Source organism: Lethenteron reissneri, unplaced genomic scaffold, assembly GCF_015708825.2.
Source record: "Lethenteron reissneri isolate LAM-NWPU_2019-01 unplaced genomic scaffold, ASM1570882v1 scaffold_1876, whole genome shotgun sequence".
In the NCBI taxonomy this organism is placed as follows: Eukaryota; Metazoa; Chordata; class Hyperoartia; order Petromyzontiformes; family Petromyzontidae; genus Lethenteron; species Lethenteron reissneri.
In genome coordinates this window covers 949-11,907 of record NW_026891637.1, presented here as the reverse complement: position 1 = coordinate 11,907, position 10,959 = coordinate 949, and the positions used below count along the sequence as shown (strand labels likewise).

General features: G+C 54.2%; 1 protein-coding gene across 1 annotated transcript; it reads right to left on the bottom strand.

The window, feature by feature from the left end:
* Positions 1 to 925: 925 nt before the first annotated feature.
* SDHB (succinate dehydrogenase complex iron sulfur subunit B) lies at positions 926 to 8,291 on the bottom strand (the record flags this gene model as incomplete). The annotated part of the gene is made up of 5 exons (XM_061547646.1): positions 926 to 1,069; positions 3,672 to 3,788; positions 4,312 to 4,448; positions 5,674 to 5,759; positions 8,049 to 8,291. Coding segments are annotated over 5 exons (727 nt in total), but the record flags the coding sequence as incomplete, so codon positions are not given.
* Between the last annotated feature and the right edge of the window lie 2,668 nt (positions 8,292 to 10,959).

Below are 10,959 nucleotides of genomic sequence, written 5' to 3'. Positions count from 1 at the left end.
ACGCACACACGCACAGATATACACTTACACACACACATATATACACATACACACTTACACACGCACATACACTTACACACACACATACACTTACACACACACATACACTTACACACACACACACACATACACTTACACACACACATACACTTACACACACACACACACATACACACACACACACACTTACGAACACATACACTTACGAACACACACACACACACACATATACACTTACACACACACACATACACTTACACACATACACTTACACACACACACATACACTTACACACACACATATACACTTACACACACACACACTTATACACTTACACACACACACACACACACTTATACACTTACACACACACACACATACAATTACACACTTACACACGCACATATATACACATACACACTTACACACGCACACACGCACAGATATACACTTACACACACACATATATACACATACACACTTACACACGCACGCACACACACACACACACATATACACTTACACACACACATATACACTTACACACACACACACATACACTTACACACACACACACACATACACACTTACGAACACATACACTTACGAACACACACACACACACATATACACTTACACACACACACACATACACTTACACACACACATACACTTACACACACACACACATACACTTACACACACACACATACACTTACACACACACACATACACTTACACACACCACACATACACACTTACGAACACATACACTTACGAACACACACACACACACATACACTTACACACACACACATACACTTACGTACACACACACATTTGATCCCCTGCTGATTTTGTACGTTTGCCCACTGACTAAGAAATGATCAGTCTATAATTTCATGGTGACCCCAATGCCGCAGGTCAGGGGTCGGGGGTCGGGGGTCGGGGGGTGGGGGTGAGTACCTGCATGAGCACGGCGGGACCCAGGTACTTGTCAGCGTTCCACCAGTAGCTGGGGCAGCTGGTGCTGCAGCAGGCACACAGGATGCACTCGTAGAGACCATCCTGCACCGTGCAGAGAGCGGGGGGGGGGGGGGGGGGGGGGGTTGAGGGGGGGGAGATAGGAGAGGGGGGGGTGAGAGGTGGGGGTGAGAGGGGAGAGGGGGGGGTAAGGGGGTGAGAGGGGAGAGGGGGGAGAGTGAGAGGGGAGAGGGGGGGGTAAGGGGGTGAGAGGGGAGAGGGGGGGGTAAGGGGGTGAGAGGGGAGGAGGGGGGAGAGTGAGAGGGGAGAGGGGGGGGTAAGGGGGTGAGAGGGGAGAGGGGGGGGGTAAGGGGGTGAGAGGGGAGAGGGGGGAGAGTGAGAGGGGGAGAGAGGGGGGAGGGAGAGGGGGGTGAGGGGGGGGTGAGGGGAGAGGGGGGGTGACGAGGGGGGGGGGTTGAGAGGGGGGGTGAGTGAGAGGGTGAGAGAGGGGGGGGTGAGGGGAGAGGGGGGTGAGAGGGGGGGGTGAGGGGGAGAGAGGGGAGAGAGGGGGGGTGAGAGGGGAGAGGGGGGGGTGAGGGGAGAGGGGGGGTGAGGGGGGGGGGGGGTGAGGGGGGGGGGTGAGGAAGAAGGGTGAGAGGGGAGAGGGGGGGGTGAGGGGAGAGGGGGGGGTGAGGGGAGAGGGGGGGTGAGGGGGGGGGGGGGTGAGGGGGGGGGTGAGGGAAGAAGGGTGAGAGGGAGAGGGGGGGGTGAGGGGGAGAGGGGGGTGAGGGGGGGGGGTGAGGGGGGGGGTGAGGGAAGAAGGGGGTGAGGGGAGAGGGGGGGGTGAGGAGAGAGGGGGGGTGAGAGGGGAGAGAGGGGGGCGGTGAGGGAGAGGGGGGGTGAGGGAAAGAGGGGGTGAGGGAGAGGGGGGGTGAGGGGAGAGGGGGGGTGAGGGGGGTGAGAGGGGAGAGGGGGGGGGTGAGAGAGGGGGGGGGTGAGGGGAGAGGGGGGGTGAGGGAAGAAGGGGGTGAGGGGAGAGGGGGGGGTGAGAGGAGAGAGAGGGGGGGGGGGTGAGAGGGGAGAGGGAGGGGGGAGAGAGGGGGGGGGGTGAGGGGAGAGGGGGGGTGAGGGAAGAAGGGGGTGAGGGGAGAGGGGGGGGGGTGAGGGGAGAGGGGGGTGAGAGGAGGTGAGAGGGGGAGAGGGGGGGGTGAGAGAGGGGGGTGAGAGAGGGGGGTGAGAGGGGGGGGTAAGGGGGTGAGAGGGGAGAGGGGGGAGAGTGAGAGGGGAGAGAGGGGGAGGGAGAGGGGGGTGAGGGGAGAGGGGGGGGTGAGAGGGGGGGTGAGAGGGGGGGTGAGAGGGGGGGGTGAGAGGGGGGGGTGAGGGGAGAGAGGGGTGAGAGGGGGGGGTGAGAGGGGAGGGGGGGGTGAGTTGAGTAATCAAAAGCTTCCTCTATCCGGCGTATCACACTGGTCAACACACTTTTTCTGGCACAAGGTATTCCCACAGTAATAAGGTCATTTTGGGGGGTGCTGATTCCAAATCTGGCATCAGTTTTTGTCTATCACGTCAGGTTTTTGAGATATCAAATATTGCATTTTCAATAAAAACTCCGGAAGAAAAAAATTAAATGTGGATATCTACATAAAATGATATTATAAACACACTCTCCTAAAAATACAGCACCATATTTTAACACTAAAGCAGTCACTGACTCGCAACAACTTGCAATCATAAGTGACGCAGTTAATTTCGGGTAAAATCAATGAAAACGGGGTATGCCGATAGCATAAAAATGAGATGTGATGGAGCAAATCTGAGATCAGATTTGGAATCAGCACCCTGAAATTAGTCTAGCACAGCTGCAAAAGTCTAGGCCAGAAAAAATGTTTTGTTGACCAGTATCTATGGGTCTCTGTGGGTGTCTCTGTGGGTGTTTCTGTGGGTGTCTGTGTGGGGGTCTCTGTGGGTGTCTCTGTGGGTGTCTCTGTGTGTGTGTCTCTGTGGGTGTCTCTGTGGGTGTCTCTGTGTGTGTCTCTGTGTGTGTCTCTGTGGGTGTCTCTGTGGGTGTCTCTGTGGGTGTCTCTGTGGGTGTCTCTGTGGGTGTCTCTGTGGGTGTCTCTGGGGTGTCTCTGTTGGTGTCTCTGTTGGTGTCTCTGTGGGGGTCTCTGTGTGTGTTTCTGTGGGTGTCTCTGTGGGTGTCTGTGTGGGGGTCTGTGTGGGGGTCTCTGTGAGTCTCTTTGGGTGTCTCTGTGGGTGTCTCTGTGTGTCTCTGTGTGTGTGTCTCTGGGGTGTCTCTGTGGGTGTCTCTGTGGGTGTCTCTGTGGGTGTCTCTGTGGGTGTCTCTGTGGGTGTCTCTGTGGGTGTCTCTGTGGGTGTCTCTGTGGGTGTCTCTGTGGGTGTCTCTGTGGGTGTCTCTGTGGGTGTCTCTGTGGGTGTCTCTGTGGGTGTCTCTGTGGGTGTCTCTAGCATAAAAATGAGATGTGATAGAGCAAATCTGAGATCAGATTTGGAATCGGCACCCTGAAATTAGTCTAGAACAGCTGCAAAAGTCTAGGCCAGAAAAAAAATGTTTTTTTTGGTTGATCAGTGTCATCAATGTGTCTGCTGCTGTGTCAGCCACTGACGGCGTGGGTGACCACGTGGGTGACCACGTGGGTGACCACGTGGGTGACCACGTGGGTGACCACGTGGGTGACCACGTGCTCACCAGTTTGTCTCGGTCCTCAACCGACTGGAGGTACTGAGCTTCGCCTTCATGGGACTCATCTCGCTTCTTGAGGTACGGCTCGATGGACTTGTACTGAGCGTAGAAGTTACTCATGTCCTGTACACGGTGGGGGGGGGGGGGGGAGGGGAGAAGGGTGGGTGGGTTAGTGGGTGGGTGAGTGAGTGGGTAGGTGAGCGAGTGGGTGAGTGGGTGGGTGAGTGGGTGGGTGAGTGAGTGGGTGGGTGGTTGAGTGAGTGGGTGGGTGAGTGAGTGGGTGGGTGGGTGAGTGAGTGGGTGGGTGAGTGAGTGGGTGGGTGGGTGGGTGAGTGGGTGAGTGAGTGAGTGGGTGGGTGCGTGGGTGAGTGATTGAGTGAGTGGGTGAGTGAGTGGGTGATTGAGTGAGTGGGTAGATGGGTGAGCGTGTGGGTGAGTGGGTGAGCGTGTGGGTGAGCGTGTGGGTGAGCGGGTGAGGTGAGCGTGCGGGGATGAGCGTGTGGGTGAGCGTGCGGGTGAGCGTGTGGGTGAGCGTGCGGGTGAGCGTGTGGGTGAGAGTGTAGGTGAGCGTGCGGGGATGAGCGTGCGGGTGAGCGTGCGGGTGGGCGAGTGGTTAAGCGTGTGGGTGAGCGTGTGGGCGACTCACGGGAACCAGGTCCTTGATGACGTACATGTGCGGCAGGGGGTAGACACGCGACGCCTTGCCCAGGCCCGTGTCGATCTTGCAGGTGCAGGCGAGCGTGTTGATGCCGTCGATGTTCATGGCACACGACCCGCAGATTCCTGCACGTCAACAACGTCGTCGTCGTCAACAACGTCTAAGTGATGACCATCAACACAGTCAACAACGCCGTCAACAACGCCGTCAACAACGCCGTCCCAACCCCCCCCCCCCGCGTGTGGGTGTATGTATGAGTTTGTGTGATAGTGTGTGTGTGAGTGTGTGTGTGTGAGTGTGTGTGTGAGTGTGTGAGTGAGTGTGTGTGTGAGTGTGTGTGTGTGTGCGAGTGTGTGTGTGAGTGTGTGTGTGTGCGAGTGTGTGTGTGTGTGAGTGTGTGTGTGAGTGTGTGTGATAGTGTGTGTGTGAGTGTGTGTGTGTGTGCGAGTGTGTGTGTGTGCGAGTGTGTGTGTGTGATAGTGTGTGTGTGAGTGTGCGAGTGTGTGTGCGAGTGTGTGTGTGATAGTGTGTGTGTGATAGTGTGTGTGTGTGTGAGTGAGTGTGTGAGTGTGTGTGCGAGTGTGCGAGTGTGTGTGTGATAGTGTGTGTGATAGTGTGTGATAGTGTGTGTGTGATAGTGTGTGTGTGATAGTGTGTGTGTGTGAGTGTGTGTGTGAGTGTGTGTGCGAGTGTGCGAGTGTGTGTGTGATAGTGTGTGTGAACCGTGTGTGAGTGTGTGTGTACGTGTGTGAGTGTGTGTGTGATAGTGTGTGTGTACGTGTGTACGTGTGTGAGTGTGTGTACGTGTCTGTGAGTGAGTGCGTGAGTGAGGTGTGTGTGAGTGCGCGAGTGTGCGTGCGAGTGTGCGAGTGTGTGTGTGATAGTGTGTGTGAACGTGTGTGTGTACGTGTGTGAGTGTGTGTGTGATAGTGTGTGTGTGCGAGTGTGTGTGTGATAGTGTGTGTGTGATAGTGTGTGTGATAGTGTGTGTGATAGTGTGTGTGATAGTGTGTGTGTGATAGTGTGTGTGTGATAGTGGTGTGTGAGTGTGTGTGCGAGTGTGTGAGTGTGTGTGTGATAGTGTGTGTGAACGTGTGTGAGTGTGTGTGTACGTGTGTGAGTGTGTGTGTGATAGTGTGTGTGTACGTGTGTACGTGTGTGAGTGTGTGTGTGTGAGTGAGTGCGTGAGTGAGTGTGTGTGAGTGCGCGAGTGTGCGTGCGAGTGAGTGTGTGTGTGTGTACGTGTGCGAGTGTGTGTGAGTGTACGTGTGTGTACGTGTGCGAGTGTGAGTGAGTGTGTTTGTGAGTGTGTGTGCGAGTGCATGCGAGTGCGAGTCTGTGAGGTCTGACCTTCCCTGCAGGACCGGCGAAAGGTCAGCGTGGGGTCGACCTCGTTCTTGATCTTGATCAGCGCGTCCAGAACCATGGGCCCACAGCTGGACACAAACACAAAGATCCCCCGTGTAGCCTCAACAGACTGCTGGGGCAAGTGCTGTTAGCGAGTAGCAGCAGCGCCTTTGAAGGCGATCGGCACTGTGGCACAGCATCACCACACCCGGCCGCCTTTGTCTCCCCGACCGGCAAAGTCTACTACACACCATGGCACTCGTTCGGAGACTACCAAACAACAGGGAGTGGTTCTTCTTCTGAACAAAACAAGTATAACCCGTAAAAACAAAGTTTTTCACAATGAATCCTTTATATGCGTGGCGGCTAGAGTCCTCTCGTCCTCTGGCTTGAGATGGCTGCCACCTATGGGTCAGATGATTGTCTGCCAGTATTAAGCAATTGGTAATTAAATATTTAATTATTTTCCCTAAACAGTGTAAAATTTAGGAATTTTTTTTCACGAACATTAATTGTCTCGCACAACGAGTCTGTGTGCAAAATGTCAGCTCGATTGGATCACGGGAAGTGGGTTAAAAAACGACCGAAAGATTTGCACGGTCGTAAGCAAGCAAGCAAAAGCACGCAAGCAAGCGAACTTAATATAAAGGATTTAAAAAATGAAGCGTTGCGTAACGCTGTGTGGAAGCTACCTGGTCTGTCGCTCCGCACGAAGCTTCAAGTCTTCTTGGCCACGGTCATTCCCTCCCTTCTCTACGCTTGCGAAACGTGGACCCCCCTAATGGAGCATCTTCGCCTATTGGAAACATTTAAGCTGGCCTGCCTACGATCCATCCTGGGTTTAACCAGCAGGCTGGATTGTGCGAGGAGCTCACAAATCCTTGAAAGATCTGGGCAAAGTCCCATCGGTGAGCTCCTCCGGCAGGCAAGGCTGCGTTGGCTGGGTCATGTCGCCCGCATACCCAGCCACCGCATGCCTAAACAGCTTTTGTTCGGTCGGATCGAGGGGGCTAAACGGGCGCGGCACGGGCTAGAGAAGAGACGGAGTGATGTGGTACAGGAGGATGTGGAGCTGAGTGCACTTGCCAATGACTGGTACCAGCGGTGTCAAGATCGGCCTCTGTGGAGGAGGCTCGTGAAGGACGCTACTGGGGAGTTGGAGGCAGTCGCCCTCCAACAACAACGGAGGGCGGAGGAGCGACGCTCACAACAACGAGCGGAGCGCCGGGTGGGTAAAGCACAGCAAGTTGGCACAGTAGGGGGCACAGGTGGTGCATCAGCCAGTCGTCTCAGTCAGTCGACCTGTGGCTCCTGCTGGGTCTGCCCCGTGACCTCCTGCCAGCGGGCGTTCGACACTTCACGTGGCCTTAAGGTGCACATGGCCTGGCACAAGCGGTGTGGTGACGTCACTGCCACTTAGTGGCGAATGGCGGTTGTTGTCGTGTGTGTACACGTGTGTGTATGTGTGCGTCCGTGCGCGCATGTATGTGTACGCGCGTGTGTGTGTGTATGCATGTATGCATGTATGTGTGAGGAGCGGTTCGATTCCCGGGTTCGATTCCCGCTCACAGCAAACACCAGTGACAATTATCTGAACCGGTCCTGGGCCTCCCCTAGGTCGACTCGGCCTCAAATGAGTACCTGGTGCGGTGTGTAAACATCGCCACTAGGGAGACAAAGGCGGCCGGGCGTGGTGCTGGCCACCCACCCCCTCGTGTGCCGTGCCAGCCTTCATAGGTGATACTCGCTAACAGCACTTGCCCCTACAGTCTGTTAAGACTATACGGGGGATCTTTATCTTTGATCTTTGTCCATGTATGTGTCCATGCCCGTGTGTGTGTGTGTGTGCATGCGTGTGCATGCGTGTGTGTGTGCATGGGTGTGTGTGCATTCGTGTGTATGTATGCATGTGCGTGTGCATGCGTGTGCGTGCATGTATGTGTGCATGTCCGCGCGTGCGTGTGTATGCATGCGTGCGTGTGTATGCATGCATGCGTGCGTATGCATGCGTGCGTATGCATGCGTGCGTATGCATGCGTGCGTATGCATGCATGCGTGTGTATGCATGCATGCGTGTGTATGCGTGCGTGTGTATGCGTGCGTGTGTATGCGTGCGTGTGTATGCGTGCGTGTGTATGCGTGTGTATGCGTGCGTGTGTATGCATGCATGCGTGTGTATGCATGCGTGCGTATGCGTGTGTATGCATGCGTGTGTATGCGTGTGTATGCATGCGTGCGTATGCGTGTGTATGCATGCGTGTGTATGCATGCGTGCGTATGCGTGTGTATGCATGCGTGCGTATGCATGCATGTGTATGCATGCGTGTGTATGCATGCGTGTGTGTGCATGCGTGTGTGCATGTCCGCGCGTGCTTTACGCGTTCAGGTCCACGTCGAAAGTCTGCACCCTGGGCTTGTCGCCGCTCTTGTCCGGGTCCCAGCGGTAGATGCTGAACTTTTTGATGCGGGGAGCCGGAGGTGGCGGCGGTGGCAGCGGCGGGGAGACCCCCACGGAGGACGCTGCCGCCACGGTGGCCGGACGCGTCGACTGCAGAGGGGCAAAGGCGTCCCGTGTAGCCCGAACGTCACTCGCTCGTACGCACTCTCGCTCACCGACTAAACTACTCGCTCATTTATACACAATTATACCGACTCAAACACTCACTGACTCACTCATTTATAAACACTTATACTCACTCAGCCACTCACTGACTCACTCAACCACTCACTTATACACACTTTCACTCACTCAAACACTCACCGACTCACTCATCTATACACACTTATACTCACTCAACCACTCACTGACTCACTCAACCACTCACCGACTCACTCAACCACTCACTCATCTATACACACTTATACTCACTCAACCACTCACTGACTCACTCAACCACTCACTCATCTATACACACTTATACTCACTCAACCACTCACTGACTCACTCATATATACACACTTATACTCACTCAACCACTAACTGACTCACTCACTTATACACACTTATACTCACTCAACCACTCACTGACTCACTCATTTATACACACTTATACTCACTCAACCACTCACTGACTCACTCAACCACTCACTTATACACACTTTCACTCACTCAAACACTCACCGACTCACTCATCTATACACACTTATACTCACTCAACCACTAACTGACTCACTCACTTATACACACTTATACTCACTCAACCACTCACTGACTCACTCATTTATACACACTTATACTCACTCAACCACTCACTGACTCACTCATTTATACACACTTATACTCACTCAACCACTCACTGACTCACTCAACCACTCACTTATACACACTTTCACTCACTCAAACACTCACCGACTCACTCATCTATACACACTTATACTCACTCAACCACTCACTGACTCACTCAACCACTCACCGACTCAATCAACCACTCACTCATCTATACACACTTATACTCACTCAACTACTCACTGACTCACTCAACCACTCACTCATCTATACACACTTATACTCACTCAACCACTCACTGACTCACTCATTTATACACACTTATACTCACTCAACCACTCACTGACTCACTCAACCATTCACTCATTTATACACACTTATACCGACTCAACCACTCACTCATTTATACACACTTATACTGACTCAAACACTCACTTATACTCACTCACTGACTCACTCAACCACTCACCGAGTCACTCATCTATACACACTTATACTCACTCAACCACTCACTGACTCACTCATCTATACACACTTATACTCACTCAACCACTCACTGACTCACTTAACTATACACACTTATACTCACTCAACCACTCACTGACTCACCCACTCACCCAACCACTCACACACGGATACAGGCAAAGGTCCACCGTGTAGCTTCTAACACTGTTGGGGCAAGCGCTGCTATGAGCAGGTAGCAGCAGCGCCTGTTAAGGCCAGGCACTGAAGCACACACACACAGGGGATGGGTGGGTGGTGTGGCCAGCACCATAACGCCACGCACACGCCCAGCCGCCTTTGTCTCCCCCAGTGCCGATGTTCTCGACACATCATGGGTACCAGGTGGAACTCATTTGGGCTCGTCCGTCACTGCTGGGACGTGAAGGTCAAATTACTCACGCAATGCCGAGCATCCTCATATGAACTGGTCGGGTGACACGAGGGTAGGCAGGGTTTCACAATGGCCGTGTCGGCGATACTGAGATACTGGATTCAAGCCCTGGGTCTCTCCCTCTCTCTCAGGGGGTTCACAATGGCCGTGTCGGAGACATTGAGATACTGGGTTCAAGCCCTGGGACTGGGTGTCTCTCTCTCAGGGGATTCACAATGGCCGTGTCGGCGACTTTGAGATCCTGGGTTCAAGCCCTGGGTGTCTCTCTCTCTCAGGGGGTTCACAATGACCGTGTCGGCGACACTGAGATACGGGGTTCAAGCCCTGGGTCTCTCTCTCTCAGGGGGTTCACAATGGGCGTGTCGGAGACACTACTGAGATCCTGGGTTCAAGCCCTGGGTCTCTCTCTCTCTCAGGGGGTTCACAATGGCCGTGTCGGAGACACTGAGATACTACTGGGTTCAAGCCCTGGGTCTCTCTCTCTCTCAGGGGGTTCACAATGGCCGTGTCGGCGACACTGAGATACTAGGTTCAAGCCCTGGGTGTCTCTCTCTCTCAGGGGGTTCACAATGACCGTGTCGGAGACACTGAGATACTGGGTTCAAGCCCTGGGTCTCTCTCTCTCAGGGGGTTCACAATGACCGTGTCGGAGACACTGAGATACTAGGTTCAAGTCCTGGGTCTCTCTCTCTCAGGGGGTTCACAATGGCCGTGTCGGAGACACTGAGATACTGGGTTCAAGCCCTGGGTCTCTCTCTCTCTCAGGGGGTTCACAATGACCGTGTCGGAGACACTACTGAGATCCTGGGTTCAAGCCCTGGGTCTCTCTCTCTCTCTCTCAGGGGGTTCACAATGACCGTGTCGGAGACACTACTGAGATACTGGGTTCAAGCCCTGGGTGTCTCTCTTTCTCAGGGCGTTCACAATGGCCGTGTCGGCGACACTGAGATACTGGGTTCAAGCCCTGGGTGTCTCTCTCTCTCAGGGGGCTCACAATGACCGTGTCAGAGACACTGAGATACTGGGTTCAAGCCCTGGGTCTCTCTCTCTCAGGGGGTTCACAATGACCGTGTCGGAGACACTGAGATACTGGGTTCAAACCCTGGGTGTTTCTCTCTCAGGGGGTTCACAATGACCGTGTCGGAGACACTGAGATACTAGGTTCAAG